This window comes from Rattus norvegicus, chromosome 10 (assembly GCF_021556685.1).
Source record: "Rattus norvegicus strain SHRSP/BbbUtx chromosome 10, alternate assembly SHRSP_T2T, whole genome shotgun sequence".
Lineage (NCBI taxonomy): Eukaryota > Metazoa > Chordata > Mammalia > Rodentia > Muridae > Rattus > Rattus norvegicus.
The window spans coordinates 75,194,444-75,219,951 of NC_141543.1; the positions used below are offsets into that span (position 1 = coordinate 75,194,444).

Here is a 25,508-nt window from a genome sequence, read left to right on the forward strand (position 1 = left end):
AGTGGTTAAGAGCACCGACTGTTCTTCCAGAGTTCCTGAGTTCAATTCCCAGTAACCACATGGTGGCTCACAAACATCTGTAAGGGGATTTGATCCCCTCTTCTGGTGTGTCTGAAGACAGCTACAGTGTTCTTATATATAATAAATAAAACAATTTTAAAAAAGCATAATCGAGCCTATGACAGCAAGACCCCAGACCCTAGTGCCAACTTCTGTCTCAGGGCATCTAGTGCTGTGAAGAGACACCATGACCAGAACAGCTCATTAGGTCGGCATTTAATTGGGGCTGGGCTACAGCTTCAGAGATCTGGTGCATTAACACAGCAGCACTCAGATTTGAGGGTGGAGATGAAGTAGAAAGTTCTACATCTTGATTCAAAGGCAGCAACAAGGCCACACCTCCTAAGAGTGACATTCCCTGTGAGCCTGTGAGGGTCATGTTTATTCAAAGTATCACATTCCACTCCCTGGCCCCCACAGACTTACAGCTATATCATAATGTGTTTAGTCCAACTTCAAAGTTCCAATCTACAACAGTCTCAACCCTGTGAAAGTCCAAAGTCTCTTTGAGAGTTTGAGGGTTAGCCTGGACTACATAATGAATTACAGGACAGTGCTATGTAGAGAAACCCTGTTGAGAGAGATGGGGGGGTGGGGGGGTGGGGAGGGAGATGGATAGGAGGAGAGGGATAGGAAGAGAGGGGGACGGGGAGAGGGGGAGAGGGAGAGGTACAGGTACTGTAGAGACAAATGGACATTTACAATAAACACCCATCCATCCTATAATAATCACACCTATCAGCACAGTCCCAAAATACAAAAGGCAAAACTAGCACTAGAGAAAAGGAACAGACACGTGATGCAGAAATAGACATGGTGGTGATGTCTGCGATCCCATCACATGGGAGGTGGAGGGACAAGGAGGGAGAGAGAACAGAGGCCACCCGATGTTTCAAAGTGAGCTGCTGTCTCGGAGAAAAGTTTAAAACTGATCCAGAGGGGCTGGAGAGATGACTCCGTGATCAAACTCTCACTGCTCTCGCAGAGGAGCTGGGCTTAGTTCCCACCACCCACATCCTGGGGCACGACCGTCTGTAACTATGGTCCCAGAGGGCCTGGTGCCCTCTTCTGGCCTTCGTGGGCACTGCATGCACATGGTGCACAGACACACATGCAGACAAAACACCCATACATGGGAAAAGTAAAAGTAAATTATTAAAAAAGAAAGAGGGAAGGAAAAGTCATTTAACAATGGCAGGTCTGGACCTGGTACAATAGTTTAAACTCCTGTTGAAAACCAACATCCAACCCTGGAAAAAGAACAGAAAACTCAAAGCAATGGAATGCAGGAGGAAAGTAGACATGGATGGAAGAAAATGGTCCAAATAGAGAAAAATCTACAAGGCCAAGAGTCAGCCCTCTCTTTTTTTTAAAGGGCACACCAGACAAACTTCCAAAATTAGGAATGAGAGACTGGAGAGATGGGCTCCTCTGTTAAGAACAGTGGGTCCTCTTCCAGAAGTCCCAGTACCCACATGCAGCTCACAGCCATCTGTAACTGAAGTCCGGTAGAGTCCAGTCCCCTCCTCTGCTGTCTAGACATGTTGACAAATTACCCATGTGCATAAAATACAGAAGCAAATAAAATGAGAGAGGAAGGGACCATCGTCCACACAGCAAGGATTGTAAGTCAGGCAGCTCTCTAGGAAGACAGATGCTGACAGCTCAGTTCTAAAGAAAAGCATGGGTCCTCTCATCACAGAAGGGAGAAGGGGACAGCACCCGGCTCATCCCATTAGGCCAATGTGCTGGTACCAAAGCCATAGGAGGCTCCCATCCATCGTGAACACAGATGTGAAAACCTTACCCAGACATGGGTGCAACTAACTCTTTGATCCCAGGACTAAGGATGCAGAAGCAGGCAAATCTCTGTGAGTTTGAGGCTGGCCCAGGCCAGATAGTGAGGCCCGGTCTTTTTTTTTTTTTTTTTTTTTTTTTTTTTTTTTTCTTTTTTTTTTTTTTTTCGGAGCTGGGGACCGAACCCAGGGCCTTGCGCTTGCTAGGCAAGCGCTCTACCACTGAGCTAAATCCCCAACCCCGAGGCCCAGTCTTAAACACTACAAAATCTTAGTAAATATGAATAAACAGTCCAGCAATGTTAATTTTTCAAAGACATACCCCATAGTTAGTTGTCATTTGTTCAGGAATACAAGATTAGTTTAACAGCCAAAATCGATGTAACACCTCTCAATCAAAGGCAGAAAGAACCCACTGGTCATACAGTGTCAGCAAAGGCATTTAGAAATCCAGCACCAACCCACGTCACAAATTCTCAACAAATCGAGACTGGCCTCATCCTGAGAAAGTGAGTCTATGCAGAAACCTCGTATGAGAGGAGCTAATGACGGAGATGACGGAAGGCCAGGCTCTCACTCTTGCTACTCACTAGGGTATTGGAGGCTAAAGAACAGAATGAGCTGAGGAAAATACTTAGAGGCGGGGGTTGTGCCAGGCATGGTGGCTCACCCAATAATCTCAGCACTTGCAAGCTGAAGCTAGGGACGGTTGCAGCTTCAACACCTACTCCCAGGCTACACGGTGAGACCTTGTTTCAAACAGAATGATCACAAAATAAGTAAGGTCCTCACGTGTGTATCAGTGCTAGCCAGGAGAAGTTGAAATTAACAGTTTCCTTACAGCACCAAAACCAGATACTTAATTTCACAAAGGACCAAGATTTGTACACAAGAAATTGTAAACACTGCCTAGAGAAGCTAGATAGCAACGAAGGGAGAGGTCTGCACTTGCGAATCAGAGTCTTGGGGCTAAGATGCCAGTTCTCCCACACTGATCTGTAAAGTTGGTGCAGTTCACATCAAAATAGCAGTGGATTTTATCTGGTTTTTATTATATTTTCAAACACAGGCCCTACTGTGTACCCACATGGGCCTCAAACCCCTGGGCCCAGCCTCCCCAAACGGTTTGTGTACCTGTGACCATCTCAGCAGGCATAGAAGTCTTTGTAGAAATCAACAAATTTGGTGCCAGGGGCTGTAACTCAGTCGGTAAAGAAATTGCCTAGCATGCATGAAGCTCTAGAGTTGATCCCTGGCATAAACCAGGAGTCCTGTGAGCTTTAGACCAGCCTAGGCTACCTGAGACCTTGTCTCAAGACAGAATTAACAAATCTATCCTAAAATCTTATGGAAATACACGGCGCCAAACAGCTAGACAATTCTGATAAATATTTATAGGACTTAATGCTGGCTGATTTCAAAACAGGTAAAGTATAATATATAATATATATCAGTATATGGTCAATTGGTTCTGGATTAAAACTGTATTCTTAGAGTCCCATACCAGGACCAAATAGACAGTTCACATACGGTGAGGACTAGTCTGTGGACAGTGGTCACAGACAAGACTGTTAGCCCAGCAATCAGGAGGCTCGGGCAGGAGGATCCTGGGCTCATAGCCAGTCTGGGCTACACAGTAAGACCTTGTCTCTAAAATCAACCAAATAATAACTGAGAGCTCTAATTTCTGAGAGGAAGCATCCATGTGTTTGTGATTTTGGGTTAGACAAAGCCTTCTTAAATGTGATACCAAAAAAAGAAATCAGTTGGGTTTTTTGTTGTTTTGTTTTTGTTTTTTAAAAAACAAACAAAAAAACTCAGGTCTCACGATGTAGCCCTGGTTATCCTGGAACTATGTAGACCCGGGTGTCTTCAACTCACAGAGATCCACATGCCTCTGCCTCCTGAGGTCTGGGGTCAAAGGAATTCACCACCACACCTGGCTCAGATTTTATCAAAATTTTTGTGCTTCAAAAGACATATCTTAGACTGGAGAGATGGCTCAGTGGTTAAGAGCACTGACTGCTCTTCCAGAGGTCCTGAGTTCAATTCCCAGCAACCATATGGTGGCTCACAACCATCTGTAATGGGATCCGGTGCCCTCTTCTGATGTGTCTGAAGACAGCAACAGCATGCTCATATACATAAAATAAAAACATACCTTATTAAGAAAAGCAAAATAAGCCAACCATATTTTTAATGAAGGACTCACATCCAAAACATACAAGGAATCGACATGATGAGGCCATTAAAAATGGGCAAAAGCGGGGTTGGGGATTTAGCTCAGTAGCAGAGCGCTTGCCTAGCAAGCTCGAGGCCCTGGGTCCGTCTCCAGCTCCGAAAAAAAGAAAAAAAAAATGGGCAAAAGGTGTAAAGTACAAACAATAGATTGATAGATGGATTGCTAATACAGGTCGGAGCAGAGGCCCCGAGTCAGGCATTAGGGAAGTGCCCAGAAGCCATGCTGAGAGTCTTCACTGGGATAGCTTCAAAGGAGGACAGCCAGGAAGCACTGATTGGCTGTGGGGAAACGTGCTACTGTGGAAAAGCTTGGTCACTTCATAAGCCGTGAACCGTGACGTTACCTGTAACTTACGTAGCCAGGAGTGCCCTGCCTACCCAAGAGAGAGGAAAGCATGACCCACAAAGCCTTGTGACCGTGCACACCAGCCTTATACACCCTCTCCACACAGCTGAGCGGACATACAAAATGTGGTATTAAATGTACACAGTGTGACACTGACCTAATAAAAAGGTATGGACTACAAAACACTGCATGCAAGATGGCCTTTGTGCTGAGTAAAAGAAGACTGCCTAAAGATGCTTCTTGTCTGACCTTTTTTTTTAAAAAAATATTTATTTATTATATATAAGTACCTTGTAGCTGTCTTCAGACACACCAGAAGAGGGCATCAGATCCCATTACAGATGGTTGTGAGCCACCATGTGGTTGCTGGAATTTGAACTCAGGACCTCTGGAAGATCAGTCAGTGTTCTTAACCGCTGAGCCATCTCTCCAGCCCCAACCTTTCTTATTAAACTGTGCCTGCAGCTCTAGGAAGTTATTCCTGGGCCCAGGATCAGGGCCAGAGATGCACTGTCAATCAAAATGGAGGATGAACGAACCCTGAGCTTTGATGGTGTCACATCACAGCCTTACTGAGAACCACTGAGCAATGGCTGGGTTTCCATGGGGACCAGGAAATGACTCAGCAGTAAAGCCCTGGCTCTTCTTCCAGAGGACCTGGGTTCAATTCCTAGCACTTACATGGTGGTCATCCATGACTCCAGTCCCAAAGATGTGATACCCTCTTCTGCCTCTGCAGACACACGGCATGTATATGGTGCACAGACACACGGGCAAGAACAGCTCCACATGCAAAAGAAAAGATAAAATCCTATCCCGCCCCCAAAAGGTGGATTTTGAGCTGTGTCAATAATACCTCAATAATAAAGCTACACAGTGTGTGAGGAGACAGCAAGGGGCAGGGGTGACAAGGACATCATGCACTGGCCTCCAGGCTCTTCAGGTGCACCTGCCCCAGATACCCTCTCAGGTGCCGCTGGTCTTTTTTTCTGTTGGTTCCCACTCCTCAGCTGCAGGGCTGCACCCCTCAGCTGCTGTCTCCCGGGTCCTCTAGGAAAGCTTGATAAGGGTGGGGCTCAGCTGCCTGTCACTCTTCTTCTAAAGGAGAACGCCAGGCACCAGCTCCTTCATCAGCAAATTGGGAGTTCAAAATGAAACCTTTTAGATCATATGACAACCGTCCTCATCTTACTGTTTCCTCTCTCAAAGTCTTCTAGGACTGGCCACTGTGGATTTGGCTCAGCTTAGTGTGTGTGTGCATGTGTGTGTATGTGTATGTGTGTGCATGTGTATGTATGCATGTGTGTATGTGTGTGTGCATATAGATGTGCGTGTGTGTATGCATGTGTGTGCATGTGTGTGTATGTGTATGTGTGTGCATGTGTATGTATGCATGTGTGTATGTGTGTGTGCATATAGATGTATGTGCGTGTGTGTATGCATGTGTGTGCATGTGTGTGTATGCGTGTGTGTGTGTGTGTGTGTGTGTGTGTGTGTGTGTGTGTGATGGTGGTGATATGGCTTCAGGTGAGCAGCCTGACACAGAGCCCACAGCACCCAGACATTCTCTGTGACCCTCCAGGACATATCCTTGACCTCCCTACAGACCCAGACTGGAATTACTCAGTTCCCAAGGGTGTGACCTCTACTTTGCAGACAGGGCCTCAAGGAGTCCCAGCAAGTCACTGCTGTTGGGAGTGAAGACATCTCATTCCTAACCCTCAACATAGCTGCACTGGCTCAAGCCACACGAGCAAGCGTGTGAACATTCCCTTGGGTGGGGACTCTGGTCACCAAGCCCTGTGCTCAAAGCATCAAACATCCCTTCCCTTCTGTGCAGGCTCCTGGACTCCTGGGCTCTGGGTTTCAGTCAGTAGGAACGGCACTCCTGACTGACCGAGCTGCAGGTCCTCACCCCTTCCAAGGTTCCAGCCCGTTCTCAGGTCACTTGTAGGCACAGAGGCAATGGGGTGGGGACTTCTCAGGCTGGATCACACTTCCCTACAGAATCTGCATATTAAACTACCAGGGCCAGTGCTGCCTTCAAAGGGAGAGGATCAAAATGCCGTCATTTTTTCATTTAATCCTGTTGTTGCGTCGGACGGCCTAAGAGGGATGCGAACGATCCAGATAAAAATGGAAACAAACCATATCTCTGTGGCTGTTATGTTTTAGCCTTTTTTTCTCAATTTGGGCCATAAAATAGGTCAGCTCCATTACTGATCAGCCTTCCCACAAATATTTAAAACAAATTGAATTGCACACCCAATACCCATCACAATTACACCAGGCACAATAACTAAATTAGCAATTCAACAAAATAATTGGAAATGCGATTCTCCCTATTCCGCCAGTCTCCCTGGGGGCTTTAGCCGATCTATGGGGGAAAACTCAGCTTTCTTAATTCTGCAGCTAATTAGAGGCACACTTGTAAATGAAGTTGTTTGTCTTGAAGTTGAAATTCTCTTCTGGGGGTGGGGGAGAGGCAAGGGGAGAAACCAGTCCTCACTGTGGAAGGAGTGTATGAACGCAGAGGCTCACGGAACAGAAGCCCAGCTTCCTATGAGCAGCCCTATCTGCAATTAATAAAGTGTCAGCATTTCACCACCTCGTAAATGGAACGAACTTCAGAAGGGCCGGCCTGGTGCTCAACTGTGTAAATAAAGAGGCACACGTGTTTATTGTACTCACAACAGCCAGGGGCCACAAGGACTGTCAGAACCAGAATGACACTGTAGTCATCAGTGACAGAGCCCACAGCTGCTGTTAGCTCCCCCTGATCTCCACTTGGGACAGAAAACAAGTGTTTACCCCAAAAGAAACTTAGGGTATGCTCCTCTCCAAACAGACCCTCCTGGCCATCGGAAGCCAAGGCAGGACCTCGTCGCCAGAGCAGAAATCTCTGTGGCCCACTTGCCCAGGCCACTACAAGAAGCAATGTCAGGCTCAGGCTGTCCTTGGCCTCGTTTTTGCTCCTCCTGAAAGGACGAGTTCTGTCTAATTATATAACGGGAACTAGGGCTTACATCTGTCCTCTCCCACCTCCTCCTCCAGGATTGAGATGTGACCTTAAAACGGTTTCTACGGGGCTCCAGAGGCTGGGGGCCAACCGCAGGACACTGCCACATAGGAGATGCAGGAGGGCGCGAGCACACGCGCGCGCGTGCGCGCGCGCGCACACACACACACACACACACACACACACACACAACCTGGGCCTGGGCCTGGGTCTCCTGGGAGCAAAGCTTTCCAAGGCAGGTGCCGCACAGAATCCTGGGAAAACATTGCAGCTTGTAGGTGGGGTGCAGAGAGCCCGTGTTCCTGCTAAGGCACCGATAAGTGGATTCAGAATCCCCTGCACCTTTCTGCTTATCTTCTCAAACAATACCAGCCCAGAGTTATCACACTCAGAAGTGTTCCCTATTAGGCGTCCGTGGTGCTCTCAAAGCCAAGTGCAGCACGCTACAACTTGAAAGGACACAGGAGTCAAACCCGAAGGTAATTGTGCGGCTTTAGGGATTCTGTCCCAGCCTAATCCCTCAGGAGAGGCTCGCCCTCCCCACAAGCACCCTGGGCACTAGATGCCAAACCACCCACGGCACCACTTTTGCTTACCCCAGATCCTAGGGCTGAGAACTCCGGAGACATGACACTTCCACATCTCGCAGGGCCTGGGAGCTCTGCTGGTGGAGCTGGCACAGGTGTGTGACTCGCAGGCCTGTCTGCCCAGGGACAGCTCTGGCTTGCCTGTCAACTCACAAAAAAATGGCGAGTAGTTATACAATGAGGAACTGTCCTGCAGCCTTAGGGAGCTCCACTAAGTGCTGAAAAGCTACTCCCAGCAAGGGACTCTCCAGAATGAAAGGGCTAGAAAGTTGCCCTAGAAAGTTCCATCGGATAGCTAGGGCCTACATGCCCTAAGCCACTCTCAGAGTCACAGTCATCATCACAGGACACAGGAAGGCCCATGCCTGGACGTCACCTCAGTACCGGCAGGCATGGAGCGACCCTGGACCTCTCTGTGGAAAGCAAATGCAGAACTGAGTTAATAACCCTGATCTCCTATCAGCACTACTTCGTGCTAACGCACCCGCCCTCCAGCGGGCTCTCTGGCCAAGGAGGAAGCATCTAGAACATCACAGCCAACTCCTCAGCCAAGTGAGCCACACCTGAAAGCGGGTTCTGGGTCAGGCTTCCCGGATTAGCAGCCAGTGTGTGGGTGGCAGTGAATGCTGGGATGGCAGGGATACCTGCAGGAACACAGCTCGCTAGGCCTCAGCCAGAGCCCACCTTACAGTAAACAGCTTAGAGCAGAGCCAGGAACAACATCCTGTGAGCTTCCTACAGCAGCCACTGCCGCTAAAGACCCTAAAAATAGGGCTGGCTGACTCATCTAATTCACTTCTCCAACTAAAAAAGAAAGATTTTAGTTTATATTTATTTGTTTGTTTGTTTATGTGTATGGGTGTTTGGGCTTCATGCATGTCTGTGTGCCACATGTGTACCTGGTGACAACAGAGGCCAGAAGAGAGCACCTGATCCCCTAGGACTGGGATTACAGATGGCTGTGAGTCACCATGTGGGTGCTGGGGATTGAACCCAGGTCCTCTGGAAGGGCACTCCGTGCTTGCTCTTAAGCACTGAGCCATCTCCAGCCTCGAGATTTTTTTTAAAGACTGTGTGTGTGTGTGTGTGTGTCTGTTTGATTGTCTGTCTGTCTGCATGTTTGTCTGACTGTCTGTGTATGTGTGAAAGGGAGTTTTGGCATCCAGAAGAAGGGTTTAGATCCCCTGGAGCTGGAGTGACAGTCAGCTGTGACCTAGTTGCTAGGGACTGAACTCAGGTCATCTATAAGAACAGGACATGTCTGTCCCTAACCACTGAGTCATCTCTGCAGCCCTGGGTCCACAACAGAAAGCATCACAGACTGTAGTTCACCCTGACCTTACTGACAGGAACCCTGTGTGTCCTCCATCCACAGTAGTGTGCTGTGTCCCGTCACTAAAGTCTGACAACCTCACTGTCTCCGACTCAGCAAATGGTCAGAAGCAGCAGCAGAGTGTCGCCAGGGGACAGAGGGACTAAGCTCTTCTCCCTGCCACCCTAAGGGGAAGCTGGGCAGCAGGCAGCTTTGTGTCCCAGTCAGGCTTCTAGTCTCTGTCACTGATTTTGAATTGGCTTTTCTTCTCTCTGTATTCTGTTAAATTTTCCATCTTAAGAATTCAGCATCCTTGACCTCAACAAATGAACTCTGAGAACCCTGAACCAGGGGAAATAAAGCCATGAACTCCTCAGGAATGTAAATGTTGCTAAAATGACCCTTCCAGAGACCCACAGGGCATCGGGAAATCCATAGCCACACGTGGAAACAGAAACAGACATTAGATAAGGCAGTGGCCGCTTACCCCAGCCTCCCTGCAAAAGGCAGAGGTAATGAAGGCTTCGTCAATAGGGCTGTCGGACAAATTGAATATACACAAATCTCGGGCTCATATGGATCTCTTGGACTGAAGAGAATTAGTTAATGAACTTACCACATGACAGGCAGGGGCTTTTCTTTTAATGTTATGAAGGAGAATGGAAGGAAAGAGAAAATGTGGTTGGTGCACTTAAAAACAAAAGGTCCAGCTCATGGAGGCGGGCCCGCTCGGAACCTGCTGCCCACACAGGCACAGGCCAAACTGAGCAGCAAGAGAGTCCGCTGGGAATGCAGCAGTGCACGCACCGCGGAGCCCCCAGCCCAGGTTCCTTCCCCCTCCTTGTCTCCTCTCAGATCGAGTCTGGCCCAGAGGGAGATTTGGGTCTTTCCATACAGAACGACTGCTTCGAATGAAATGGTTGTCTGGTGCCTCTCTCTCTCTCTCTCTCTCTCTCTCTCTCTCTCTCTCTCTCCTTCCCTCCCTCCCTCTCCCCCTTCTCTCTTCTCTTTCCTGACTCTTGTCCTCTCCCTCCTCACCCCCTTCTCCCTCATCTCCCCCTTTTGCCCTTCCCTGCCTTGTCTCTGTCCTCTCCCCTTCTCCTTTCTTACAACAATTGTGATTAATTCATCTTTTTAAAACCAACACATGAAAACTTCACACTTAGGGTCTCACGGAGTTTGATAAGCCCAAGTCAGCTGGGCGTAGTGGTCGCGAGCATCCAGTCAGGCTCTGTGGAGAGACTCTTCTAGCTCTTTAATGTATATCCAGCACCACTAGAATGCATTATCTCCTTGCCCACATACCAGGATCCTGTCCCCACCCCTCCTCCCTCAGCTCTAACTCTCTGTAACCACTGCTCTGCTCTCCACTTCTGTGAGATCAACAGCTGCAGACTCTGTCCCCGTCAGACCATGCAGTGCTGACTCATTGAACTTAGTGCTCTCCAGCAATAGGGCTTGCCTTTTCATGGCCGAATACTATTCCACTGTGTATATGTGCCAATTCATTTATTGGCTGATGAGCATTTTGGTTGAGTTTCTCTCTCTCTCTCTCTCTCTCTCTCTCTCTCTCTCTCTCTCTCTCTCTCTCTCTCTCTCTCTCTCTCTCTCTCTCTCCCTTCCTCCAGTATCTTGCTATGTATGTACTCCTGGCCTTAAACTTTGTGGCAATTCTCCTGCCTTTGCCTCCCAAGGTCTGGAATTACAGGCAGGCACTGTCACACCCAGCTTTGTCTTGGCAATTATGAGTAGTATTACAGTGTCATGGAAGGGCAGATGCCTTGTCACCTGAGTCACCGTCACCGTCACCGTTGGAGAAACCTTAGGGAAGCAGCTGCATTCTTTTCATGATGGCCAAACCAGCTCCCGCTCCCCACACAGAGGATGCCTCCACATCCTCACCAGCACATCATACCTTTTCCTTTCTATTCTCCTAAACAGAGCAGGCGGCATCTCCTTGTGTCCTTTTATCTTGTGAGTTTTATTATTTTAATCTTCGTAACTGTGAACAGTCTCAAGTGTGAATGTAGGTGTGCAAGCATGATACGGCATGCACATGGCGGTGAGTGTCCTGGTCAGAGAGCGACTGTCCCCTTTGGTTGAGACAGAACCTCAGTTACTTTCTGTGTGTGCCAGGCTAGCTGGCCTACAAGTGTCTGAGCACTCTCCTGTCTCACCCTGGGTCCGTGTAGGAGTTCTGGGCTCACAGCCCCAGCTGCTGAGCATCCCCCAACACATTTTATTTATTTTTTCTTTTTTTTTCAGAGCTGGGGACTTTATTTATTTTTTAAACAATTTTTTTATATGAGTACACTGTCACTTTCTTCAGACACACCAGATCCCATTACAGATGGTTGTGAGCCACCATGTGGTTGCTGGGAATTGAACTCAGGACCTCTGGAAGAGCAGTCAGTGCTCTTAACCACTGAGCCATCTCTCCAGCCCACATTTTTATTTATTTATTTTTTTTCCGGGGGGACCGAACCCAGGGCCTTGCGCTTCCTAGGCAAGCGCTCTACCACTGAGCCAAATCCCCAGCCCCACATTTTTATTTTTTAAGATAAGGTCTTCCTAGTTTACTGGAACGTTCTCTATATAGCAGGTTGTTTTCCCATTTGGAGTGATCCCCTGCCTCTGTGCTATGTGGTTGGTTGAGCTGTTTTTGTTTTGTTCTTGTTTGTTTTTGTGAGACAAGAGTCTTTCTATGTCTTTCTAGGGTGGTCACAAACACCCAGGAGTCCTCCTGCCTCAGCTCCTGGGTGCTGGGATTACAGGAATGCATCTCTGCAGTTTCTGATGTGGCTTGCACTTCCTTGATTAATGTTGAACTTTTTCATATATGACTTCTTTTGACAAATACACTTGGATACAGACAGTCCACATAGAACAAAAGGATATACTGCCTTTTTCCTCTTGGAACTGGAATCGAACTCCGGGACTTATAAGCACTAACGCTACCACTGAGCTATGACCAGACATATTGATTATTGTTTTTAATGGTTTAATTTTACTTTATTTATTTGTGTGTGTGTGTGTGTGTGTGTGTGTGTGTGTGTGTGTGCGCGCGCGCATATGTAGATGCCTGCAAAGGCAAGAAGGGGACATTACATCCCTGGAGTTACAGACTCGTGGCAGATGCCAGACTCTGGCCCACCCCTTAGGTACTACTCTTTTTTTTTTTTTTTTTCTTTTCTTTTCTTTTTTTCCCCCCGGAGCTGGGGACCGAACCCAGGGCCTTGCGCTTGCTAGGCAAGCGCTCTACCACTGAGTTAAATCCCCAACCCCTTAGGTACTACTCTTTTTTTGTTGTTGTTGTTGTTTAAAATTAATTTTTTTTTTGTTTTGCCTCTAAATATATCTGTGTACTACATACATGTTGGGTACTGAGAAGTCAGGAGAGGGCGTCAGCGTCTCTGGAACTGGAGCTACAGTTGTGAGCCTCGTGGGTGCAGTGTAGACACATGTAGACATGTAGTCTAGAACACGTCCGAGGAGGACCTGGTGAATCTCCACGGCTGCAAAGGGAACCGCTACTGAGCAGGCTCCACCTGATGTGCATACAACAGACACCAGCTTTTCCAGGACGTGCGGAACGTGTAGCCAGTGGCTGTCACTGGGGTGCCTGTGTGTTTTGTGGCACTGCATGATAGGAGGTGGCACATGTGGCCATGTAGGTGCTTGGTTTTATGGTTTATTGCTTGAGATTGAGTCTCTTGCATGCGGAGCACCACCCCCCACCCATGAGCTGCACCCCAGCCCCAAGGTTTTTATTGTTTTTAAAAGTGCAAATAAAAAATTTTTCTTTTAAAGACATGGTCTTTCTGTGTAGCCTTGGCTGTCTAGGAATTTGATCTGTAGACCAGGCTGGTCTTGAACTCAGAGATCAGCCTGGCTCCGCCTGCCAAGTGCTGGGATTAAAGGTATGCGCCACCACTACCCAGCTGCAAATGAAAACATAATTAAACAATCCAGTAAAACAAAACAAAATTAAGTATGGGACACAGGGAGCAGCTCAGTGGTGGACGAGTGTCTAGCACACTCAGAGTCCTGGGTTACATCCCAGAACACCAACTTCCAACTAACACCACTCCCACTGAGGATCATGGTTACTGGAGAAGTGTATGCCGACCCATGGAAAGGACAGAGAAGCTCTTCACTGAATCTAACAATAATTATTAATTATTAATAAACATATAGTCATCATCACTAAACCGGTTTAGACCAGATTAGCCTTAAACTTGTAATTCCTCTGCTTCTGGCCTGTGCTACCTTATGGGGCTGGAACTGTTACTCTTGGGTAATGGAATGACAAATGTCTCTCTCTCTTTTTTTAATCTAAAAATAAAGCAAGAAGCTGGCCCTACCTCTTTGTCTGCTGCCGCCACCACCGCCATCGCGTTCTTCTGAGCTGTCCGTGATGTGATGCCTGCCACCTTGTGCTGGCAGATGCTGCATCTGCCTCTGGTGAGCTGTCATTGCCTCACCATCCTGCTGGAGAGAGCGAAGAATAAGACTTGAGTGTAATGTGTGTAGGTTGGGCAAAAATTAGACCAACAAACCCCACACAAAAAGGCCATTCCAGTCACTACTGCAGAGGGCTCCGGATAGGAACTCTCGATAACTTCTCATTTCAAAGTCAACATCAGCTTCCAAATGTAAAGTATTAGTTTTATTAAAATGCAAATCTATCAACTAATCCATCTTTCTAGAAGCAGCGGAACTGCAGGATCCATGTCAATTAAAATAGTTTCCAATTTATTCCTGGCTGGAGGGAGGGTGGTCTTCTGCATTTTAAAATGCACATCCCCCTTTAGTGAGAATCCTCGTCCCCTCCTTTTCATCTCTCCTGTCTGTAACTCATTTTAGTTGAACTTGCTGGGCTCCAGATACTGAGTTACCTGTCCATGTCTTCCTCCTCGGGTCACCCGTCTTTCTGGGTTCCATTGGCCTCCTCAATGCTCCCCACGCTCATCGCCACACTGTTCTATGAGCGTCAGCTCTGACCCTGGGATGGGACTGTCTGGGATGTTTCATATTTTCAAGTGATCATTTGGGAAGACCCACTGGCTTCTGTTGACTTGTCCTTTGAATGACTAGGGACAGTGTAAATTGAGTCATTTCTGTAACAGGCAGGCCTAGCTTGGGATCGGTGTGTGTGGGCACAATGAGTAAGAAGACTTGGAGAGCGCTGCTTGCTCTCCAGGAAATTCCACTGTGGTACCCACTGCCCCCAACACACACAGGATTCCCAGGCAAGAAACATCATTTCTGAGTTTTAACAGAACACTATCAAGATCTGACTTTAAAAATGTCTGGTTTTGAGTTAAAGCTGCACCTAGCTGTCTGCGGCCTTTATCTCTGCTCTCACTCCATTGCTCTGCATGAAAAACTGGAGCAAAAAACCACCGTGCGCTGCCCCGAGATGCCGACACTTCGTATGTAGGACCATCTGATGCATACTGACCACAGCAAGCTAATGCATCCCCCTTATGGGGATTTAATTTCTAGCGTTTGACCTTTGGATGAAAAACAAGTGTACCACCTCCTCCTGCTGGATTACACCAGCTGAGGAGGGCCTGGACAATCTTTCTTTTGAGACAGGGCCTTTCTAAAAAGCCCTGGCTGTCCTGGAACTCACTTTGTAGATGAGACTATAGATGAAAGTCAAAGATCCACCCGTCTCTGTTGGGAGAAATCAGGGTTAGCTCATCCTAGCCCATCTGTGGGCTCTGGTCTTGCTAAGTTAGTCCTCATCTACCCAAAGCAGTTCAGGCATTTCTTTCATGGATTTAACAGTTAGCCTTTGGCTTTCAGTGCTAGAGATGGAACTGGAGGCCTCTGCATGCTGGGCAAGTGTCTACCAATGACCTACACCTTCTGCTCCAAACCATTAGTTTTTATTGAAAATCCTAACTGTATATATTCATGGTCTAAAGAGCGACATTCTAGATGTGCATGGCATGAAGTGGCTGAACTGAGCCTTTGAACAGGTGCAGTACCACGCAGACCATTTTTTTTTATGGTGAGACATCTGGAATTTATTCCCTATATCATTCTGGTCCTCAAAGCTCCCTCCTCCAGCCAGGACAACTCTCTACACCCCATGGCCAGCAACTCCCCATCCTCATCCATTCCCGCCCAGCCGCTGGCAGCCACATCCTCCTCCTCACTGGGGAGCTGACTGCTTCCCACTTTGTTTACAAATGAGAGTCTTGTCTTTGTGCTCCTGGCTTATTTCACTTAGCAGTGTCCTCTGGGCTTATCCATGCTGTCACAAAGGACAGAATCCTTTCCTGGCTTAAGGCCGAATGGAATTCCTCTGTGCACACATTACCAAACTTCTCCATCCATCCATTTTTAGAACAAACATCCATATTGAAAAGATTTCTCAAAATAAGACATACAAACAGCCAAGAAGTTTACTAGAGAACGGGGACACTACTGATATAGAGAAGTGCAAATTAAAACCACACACCACACACACACACACACACACACACACACACACACACACACACACACACACACACACACACGGGAGGAAGGGACTGGAGATCAGCAGGCGAAGGTCAGCTGACCCCACAGTTAACTCCCTCCCAACTCCAGAGGTGGAAACAACCCGAATGTGCTTTCAGGGATGAATGGACAAGAAACGAAGTCTTACAGTGTACGAGGAGACGATAACTAGAAAACACAAATCCTTTCAGCAGGTTAACTCTAAACACCTCCTCTAGCTCAAGAACTCACAATGACGACAGTGACAACAGATTTTTTTTTTTAAAAAAAGATTTATTGTAGTTTCGACCATTTTAATGGAAGCAGCAGGTGGGTCCTGTGAGAGGTTAGCGTGAGAGGATGCTAATGTCACTGCCCATGGTCTGCGTCCAGACGGTTGAGCTGGCCGAAAAGAGATCGATACAACTCGGTCCTAGGAAATAAAGCAAACTGGTTAACACTGCTTAACTTTTCAAGGTTAAAAATGAACCAAGAAGCTGGGAAATACCTTCATCTGTTTCTTCAATTGAAAACACAGCCATGTAATTAAGAACCACATCTCGGAGCACTTCTTCACAAATACAAGGGAAGGAAGAAACCCAGAAGCAGCCAATCACATAGTGAAATATGTAAATAGTCCAGGGTGGCTGGATACCCTGTCTCCAGGGAATGAGTTTTCTATAAGTTTGCCCTTTACAGACAGGCTCTTCAAGTAAGAAAACAAGATTGAATATTTTAATAGGATATATGAGACTGGCAAGCAACGAGAGGATTCAATCAGACATGGGATGTAGGGGATATAATTTAGTTTTCATACATTTTCTGGGACTTGGCAGTACTTGAAAAACAATGGAAATGACCCAGCAACAAGATCCCAATTACGATCATGTGTGAGGGGCTTCAGAGGAGAACGGGGCTCCTCCCCTCCCCCACACCCTTGCTCTCATCTCAGTCTAAGAAATAGTTTAATTGACTAATTTATTTTTAAAGTTGGATTTTAAAAATTAACATTACTGGGCTGAGGAGATGGTTTTCTGAGTAAAATGCTGTCTATACAAGCCTGCATTCAGACAGCAGTGCCCAGGTGAAAAGCCAAGTATACCCATGCATTCAATGACCTCAGTGTGGGGGGCTAGCATGGAGACGGGAGGGCCACTGGGGCTTGCTGGAAAACCGTGCACTCTTGGTTCAGCAAGAGGAAGAAGCCTGGCATCCTCCTGAGACCCTGTATGTCCTCCTGAGACCTCTGTATGTCCTCCTGAGACCTCTGTATGTCCTCCTGAGACCTCTGTATGTATGAACCTGGATACCTAAGTGTGCATAAGTCATGATTCATACACCACACAGCAATGGAATAAAATGAGTTGAGTGGGGATGGGGTGGGAGCTTTCTTTAGGAGCTGTCCATTTTGTGTCAGGGCTTCTCTCTGGCTATGGCTAGCTGACCAACACTCTAGGGATCCTCCTGGCTCCCCCTCTCCAGTACTGGGTTATAAGTATGTACCCTTACCCAGCTTTTTATGTGGGTGCGAAGGTCAAACACAGGCCCTTCTTTGTACAGCCAGTGCTGTATCAGCTGGGTTCCCCTTCCCCATCTTACTGTGTTTTTAAGGTCTCCCTATTTTTGACATTGGCTTCATATGCTGGGTCCTACTGCCTCTGCCCTTCGAGTGCTGGTATTACAGGTATGCACCACTATGCCCAACTCTACAGCATTGGACTTTAAAAATACAATGATGAACTGGAGAGATGGCTTGGGGGTTAAGAGCACTTGCTACTCTTCAAAAAAACAAACAAAAAAACAAAACAAAACAAAGCAAAAACAAAAAAAGCAGCGTTTGTTCTCCTGCAGCTACGACAGGCAGCTCACAACCACTGTGATTCTAGAGGCAGGGATCTGAGGCCCTCCTCAGGCATAAACTCACACACACATAAGAATTAAATGTCTTAGAAATATAGAAAATCATTACCACAACTTACACTGCTGTCACATCTGTGACCCATTGCTCAGCCTAGGAAATGGCAAAGGGCGTGAGCCAACGGAAGCTGCCCATCAGTCAGGAGGACCAGGCTCTAGAACACTCTTCCCTGGACGGGAAGCAGAGCGGCCCTGCAGTAGGAGGAGGCTCACAGTACCAACAGGCCAGACCCACAAGGTAAGAGTCCCTGAGATCCAGGAGACAGGCCTGAGGCCACACCTGAGGCAAGGGTCCACATGTGCTCTGTCCACATCTCAGAGGAACGCCATAGACTGACACCTTCAGATCTAGCCCTTAGCCTGCTATCGTGTTAAGGAAGTGGGTTTCTGAAGGTGTTCTTGCTGTCTGAGAACTCCTAGCAGCCACCCTGATGTGACAGAAGCCATCTTTGCAACTGTTCTTGACTTGTCTTGCTCTAATAGGTTCTCTTTGGCTTTGACTTACAGCCTCCCTGCCTTTGCCATCAGTGCTGGGCTTACAGGCCTGTGCCATGATGGTGGCTCAGCTTTTCAGCACTCATCCTCATGGGAACCCCAGCTCTTGGTATGTGTCACAGCAACAACAGGCAGGGAGGGGAAGCTAAATGGCAGAAGCTAGCACTGTCACATGGGGACCAATGCACAGGCAGAGAAACTGTGGACAGAAAACAGAGTATTTATTACAGGCATTTTATAGTCACAACAATTTGCTGGAAGTGACCCTAAACTGCCAACCAGCCCTAACCCCACACATTCCCATTGTCCCTAGCTCCAAGCATCTGCCCAGCCCTACAAAGGTGGAAGGCCTCACCCCAGATGCAAATGGACCCCACACACTGCCCTCCCTCAGGATCCCCCAGCAGCCCCGCCCACCCTCACTCCTGAACTGTAACCTATTTCCCGACACAGCCTCTCGGGCCATTTCAACTAACAAAATTAAACAAGGAGAGAGCCGCCATGACAAAAAAGGACAGTGTGAGCTCAAGGAGATGCTGGCCGGGGAGAGATGCAGGGTACGGCACAATTTAATCTTCCTAGCCTCGCCCTGCTGTCCTGTACCAAGAGCCATCATTGCCCCTGTGCCCCACAATGGCAGCACAGTGCATGGGCCAAAGGCAGCAGTTACTGTCCACTGAGGGTTTCCATGTCAGAAGTAGAGTGAAATGCTGAACCTGTATTTTAAAAGAACATCACTTCACACTCAGTGCGCAAAACTGACAAACATATGCAGCTGCTTGTAGCAAAGTAACCTGGGAGATTGAGTCACCTCTGTCCTTAAAATACAATAGAGAGCTGCTGTGGCAGCTGGAATGACCTCTTCCAGGAACATGGGTGACTCCTCCCTCCCTTCCTTCCCATGCCTTCCACTCCAGCTCTAGAGACACCCAGAGAACCCTTCCTGGAGATCCCCCCCAGAGCACCACTCCTTGCCTACAGCAGTTACCTCCCCCTCCCCAATACCCAGAGTCCCAGTCATCTGGACCCTGAACACAGTCAATGACCGAGGCAAAGCCAGAGCCCAACCCTGCAAGAAGAGCAACACAAGCCCGGCGCTCACCACATATTTAAGTGCCATGCAATGTATGCCGGGGTGGCATTTTTTTATTTGTTTTATTATTATGTGTTCATGCCTGGTCACATGTGGAGGACAAAGGACAACTTGTGGGAGTTGTAAAGAAAGGACACCAGAAGTGAGACAGTGGAGTCGGCCACCTTGTCCCCTCTAGTCCTCCAGTGGTGTCCCGGTAAGGCTCTGCACAGTGAACCCAGGGAGATATTGTTTCAAACACAGACTCGTGCTCCTGACCCATCTGAGTGAAGATGAGGGTCTGTGGTCTGAATCACCTCTCTGCCTTATCTCCACACCCTTGCTCTCAATGGCCAGTGGCAATGCCCACTGTATAACACGGATGAATGTTGAAATGACAAAGAATGGGCTGCAGAGTAATTACTGGGACTTGGACCCGGGGTGGAGGGTCGATGGCAGGAGCTCTTCCTTGAATTAAAATTTAACTCACCCTTTATTACAACGTACAAAAGCAAGTAATGAGCATGAACATTTTTATTTCTTTTAAACTGTCATTTAGGCTGCAGAGGGGATAATTACCTATCTCTAGTGTAGTAAGGTTTTATAACCCTTAGTGAGGCATTTTCTAATTTAATATTTTTACTATATTATCATAAACCCTGTTTCTGGAAAAAAATGGTCATGCGGTAGCGGCCATTTTCCATAAAGACAGAGTGCACATGCACATGTGCAAGTGTGAGCAAGGGTGTGTCTCACTGTGTGTGTTCTAAAGGAAGACGACGCTCAGCGTGCTGAGACATTGCAAAAGGCACTGGTGGCTGAGGATTTACATGGCTTTAGTGCATGGTGTGCGCTCCTCACAGGACTGCAGCACACATCATTGTCTTTCATGCTATTTGGGCAAATAGTAGAACGCAGCTTATTAAACCTGCAAATGGCCTGTGCGGGGCTTTCAATTTGCTAGGTCAGTAGCTTGCGGCATCTGGCTCTGAATTCTCCTATCTGCTTTCTGGAAGACCATGCTCCTCCTACTCTGTCCTGGAAACCCCAAGCCAAAGCGCCCCAACCCCCCAACCCCCCTGCCATACCTGGCTGCTCTTGTGGGCAGCACAAAGAAAGCAGCTGACCCACAGTTCCCCAGAAAAACCTGTCCACCATGTGAAACTACATCAAAGTCTCTATAAGTGAGAGCCTCATGTCTTCCGAATGTACCTCCCACAGAATAGTCTGAGCGAGGGCATAATGTGAGCCAGGCACAGTGCACATCCTGTGATCTCAGCACTTGGGAGGCTGGGGCAAGTGGGCTGTAGGCCAGCCTGGGCTATAGAGCAAGAGCCTGTCTAAAATAGAGAGGGAGGGAGGGAGGGAGGTGGGGAGGAAGGAAGGGAGGGAGGGAAAGACAGTTCCAAATCTATGAGCACAATTGCCTTAGATTAATCTGAAAGTGGTTCATTTGTTGCTTCTCCAGGGCCTGACAACCCTAAATACCATGACACATTTAGAGCGCACCCTGACCACCGTTCCTGTCTGCTCTCTGCCTCCTCTGCACAGAGCAGACCTACACTGCACACTACTGTGTGGTGGCCTGTGACCCTCCACACACATTCAAGAAGCAGGGACACTGAGGGCACACAGGCAGAAGACTAGCAATTTTAACCCCACCAGTGTCATGCTGAGCAAAGTCCAGATCAAGTTCAACACCTTGCAAGAAGGCTCCAAGTAGACAAAGTGGGGACTGCTTGTGCAGACAGGCGCACTGGTTGCTTATGTAGACAAGCAAGCGTACTGTGCCTGCTACCCTGACCAAACTCAGCGTCACTGACCACACCTTCATTTTTGTGTTCTGAAGACAGTTTACTTAGTACTTATGTAAGCTTATAAACACACACAGACATGGGTAATCCTGGCCTCGAATACAGCACACAGTATGATAGATTAGTTAAGTTTTGAATGCCAGCCTGAGCTTCACTAGCTACTGTTGAGCATCACAAAGACACAACAGGAGGCTGGAGGCACGGGCTGGCTCTTCAGAGTGCATAGGCTCTCGCAGACAATCCAACCTTAGTTTCTAGCACGCACTCTGGGTGGCTCACAACTGCCTATAAATCCTGCTTCAGCGACCTTCCACTCTTTTCTGGCCTTGGTGGGCACCTGCACTCACACGTGCAGGTTCATGTTTTTATTTCATACACATTTTTAAATCCTAAAAAATAAAAGCAATTAAACAACAACAACAACAACAACACCAGGGAATACCAGAAGTCAGATTAGAAAGGCAACCAAGTTCAGTCACCTGTCCAGACAACTATTCGGCCTAAGAGACTGAGACCCATAGGGATTGAACTCTGCCATTCTATGACTAACCCACTGGCCTCGTCCCCAGAGCCAGGACAGAAGCAAGGTGGACGCCTGTGCCTCATGGCAGGCTGACCAGCTTCAGACCCTCAGCTCTCTCCACTGCCTCTGCAAATCTTCCTGGAAATCTGCGAAGCCCAAGACTTCTAAGGAAGGCCCTCAGACCTTCTGTGCCAATATAGCATTGCTGGTGTAGTCCAGACAGGTCAGTGGGTACGGAGGACTGCATTGCACACTTGGGTGTGTATCCCAGGAGCACATCCAGGTCCTTTTGTATCTCAGGCAAGCGCTGTAACACTGAGCCACATTTGGACTAGCCTCCTACATTCTGAACACAGACATCCCCTACCTTCAGAGTTCCAATCTCTTCTGTTCTATCTATCCACAGGCTCTGATGTTGGAAATACCTACTGGAAGGTGCTTTCCAATTAGCACCTGGCATGTGCCAATAGAACGAAATAAAGGATTCCCTTCCAGTAAATCTGCATTCTATCAGAAAGCAGAGTAAGCCAGGGGCAACAGATATGCACGACGTCTTCTTTCTAGAGATACATAAGATCAAAAGACAACAACGTGCTGTCTTAAATACCCACACAGGAAAAGTAAGCACAGCAGGAGCAGCTGTAATGGTGAATAAAGGGTGCAACCTGGTGTCAGAGCTCGTTCCCATCTTGGCCTGAGAAAATGGCAGCTTCCTCAGCAGTCAGACTACTGCATCCTCCATAAATGCTATCTCTAGAGCACAGAGCAGTGTCTCCTTCACACAGGTATGACGAGCAACTGGCTGTCTTGACACCTCACAGTTGGCTCTCAACAACACAACTAACTCACGGGGCAGAAAGCTCATGTATGACTCCTGTGCACAGCTAAGGAAGTCAATACAGACTTCCCCTTTCTCCTACTAATGAAAGTGGCCCAAACACTTCCTTTCTGATCTCTCCAGGTTTTGTAGCAAGCCAAACCCAAACCAGAAATGAAGGCATACAGACACAGACGCAGAGTACCACATACCATAAAACAAAGGGAATAGCAAAAAGAATGAGGCAGCCTCCCACAGAAGACCAACTTCTGCATGTCTTTTTTTCCCTTAAAAAATTCCTAAGAACTATCTGATGGGACCAGGCTGACAAAGTCCTAAATGATCCAGAGAATCTCTCTAGTATCACTAATCATCAGGGTTTGGATACAAAATGATCCCAGACAGCAAACTGCAAATATGCCAATTCACCACAAGGTGGCAGTATACGACTCATTTCAAAGGAGACCAGGAGCCCATAAATTACCCAGGCTGTCTGCTCTCATCACCATCCTCCCAGAGCTTGAAGGAGACTTGAGGAGGGCTGTTCCAATGTGCTCCTTCAGTCAGGTCAGAACTGGGTCCTTCAAACCCCTGCAAATGCCTTTGTCCCCACAACTCTAAATTACAGCTGGTGACGCGGCCTCTGGCCTGTCACCTAAAGATCAGACAGACTCAGGATTTATAAATGTTTAAAGAAGCAGGTTCAGGCCCCAAACAAAGGACCTGAAAATCTGGGGAAAGGAGAGGAGGGAAGAGGGATGAGGTGGAAATTTGTAAAGGCTTTCTCCTTACATGCCAGTTATAAATTCACTCAACATTAACAAAGACAAAAAAAAAAAAAAAATACCCAGAACTTCTACTATTCCTCCTACTAGACTGGTCTTTCATATCCTTTTAAAGAAAATAATTTACCTTATTAGATTTGCTGGGGTGGGGTATCTTCAGACAAAAGGAGACCTGCTCCTTGCTGCTCCTGTGTGCTCATATTCCACATTCCTGGGATGACTTCTACTTTCACAATTTGACTGTTTTATAACAGATTTGATGTGAGAGAGACAAATGGCCTCACAGAGGACAGACAACAAATCCCCTCACTGTTTTTATCAAGGTTTCCTCTTATTTTTATTTATTTTTATTCTGGAGCCGGGCACAGGGCACTCTGCCTTGCTGGGGATGTTTAATATTAACGTCAGGCCACCATGGCCCTGGCAATAGAGCTGGCCACTGTTCTGTTTATAGTCTCATGACTGCTGGCTTCAGGAAGATGAAGCTCCTGTTCAAACAGCTAGCCCTTCGATGGCTCCTACGGTAAGCCAGGGATGCTTCACCGCTTAGATGCAACTCACTTCCTGGGTGTCAGGGAAGGAGAGGCTGGTGCCCGGGCACACTGGCATTCACACCAGGGTGATCACACCAGCACTGGGGCCCAAGGCACAGGGTACAGGTCTCACTCCACTGAACCTCAACTTCCAAGGGGTGGGACATGCAGAAACTGGCTAACCATGTCTCTTCTGTGTGAAGGATCCTCAGTCTCCAGAGCCACTGACCTGGACAGATCAACTGCATTCCTCCTCCATGCCAAGCCCTTCTGTTAACTGAACCTATGGAAACTTCCACCACGCGCATGCTGTGCTAAACTGTTTAGTGGCTGCAACTGACACCGAACTGCAGATACCAATCACATCTTTCAAAATCATAGTAAAAGGACTAACTTGAGAAAGGATCACCACTGTGTGGTCCAAACTGTCTTGGAACTTCTTATGTAGCTCAGGCTGGCCTTACTATCAAGTCACTGAACTTACAGTGATTCTAGCTGCAGCCTCCAGAGCACTACTGACACTGACACTATGGCATCAACGACCATGCCCCGAGCTACAGCTGTCTGCACGATACAGATACAGCTGGAGACGATACAAATCACTGCCTTCATCTTATTTCCTAACGTATCCCTCAAAGAACTTCTTCTTCATAAACCAGACTCTGAAGAGAGTCTATGCCAGGAACACATCCTATCAGAGCACATCCAAAGAACCCTCTACCCTACAGCATGCTGTCTTCCCACTCCAGCCGGACCAACCTGCAGTCAGCCAAGTGCTGGCCTCAGTCGGTTATATGACTAGCTTTAGGGAGCTTGAGTGCTAAGTGTAGAATGAGGAATTTTCATGTCTTCCCTTGGAAGCTGCTGTGTCCTGCTGGCTTGCATAGCTGTATCTCCTGCTGCCGGATCGAGCTGCGGGAGAAGCAAACGGCTGCCGTGTGTGTATGAGAAAATGTGTATTGATTTCTCCTTTCTTATAAAAGAGCACAAAGCATCGAAGAACAATTGCTCGTCTTTGCAGCACTTCACTCCACACAAAGGCCCAGCCCCCACCGCCCTAAGAAGCAGAAAGGAGAACTGTCCAGGACAACACCATGGCCCCATCTAGCCAGCGTCTGCTCAAGCCATTTCCCTCCCTGGCTGGTGCTCCTCATCTGTATTGGAGAAGAAAGAACCTTCAGCTTTATTTACCTTTTAAGTGGCAGAGCCCAGAGGCTAAAGTGAGTTAATGTTTATTAAGTGCTCTCTTCCCAGAGGGTGCCATGGATAGAACACAAGGTGTGGCTTGGCTCACTCAGGGCCGCATCCCAGGAATGCATACTGACACCTTCCTGGACATGGACGACCCTTTTCTTGTGCTTCCTTTCATGCCAACATAAAAACAACAGGAGCTGACCAGGTTTATTTTGCCTTCAGTGATATAAACAAATGCATTCTACCTGTGTTCTTCTTACATGAGACAATTCTAAAAGCAACCACAGTGTTTACTGGTCATCAGCGCCTGCTTCTACAATAACCAGCAGTCTGTGGAAGGTCACCAGAACCCAACCTGGTATAAAAACCACAGTCAAGATGGCCAAGAGAAAAACCAAAAGAATATAAAATTTAAGAAGTAGGAGAAAAATTAGTGGTTTTGGATCTTTCCCCTAGGTTCATTCAACTAAAAGTGACTCAAACACCCCCTAAACAAAGGCTG

The 25,508-nt window shown here is 47.6% G+C and overlaps 1 protein-coding gene across 1 annotated transcript in view; it reads right to left on the reverse strand.

Annotated features, from left to right (window-relative positions):
• Positions 1 to 16,129: 16,129 nt before the first annotated feature.
• Aatf (apoptosis antagonizing transcription factor) overlaps positions 16,130 to 25,508 on the reverse strand; it is a 93,148-nt gene continuing 83,769 nt past the window's right edge. Inside the window, exon 13 of the mRNA NM_053720.1 lies at positions 16,130 to 16,289. Coding sequence (NP_446172.1) covers positions 16,226 to 16,289 — 64 coding nt within the window. The 3' untranslated portion in view covers positions 16,130 to 16,225. The remainder of the gene's footprint in view (positions 16,290 to 25,508) is intronic.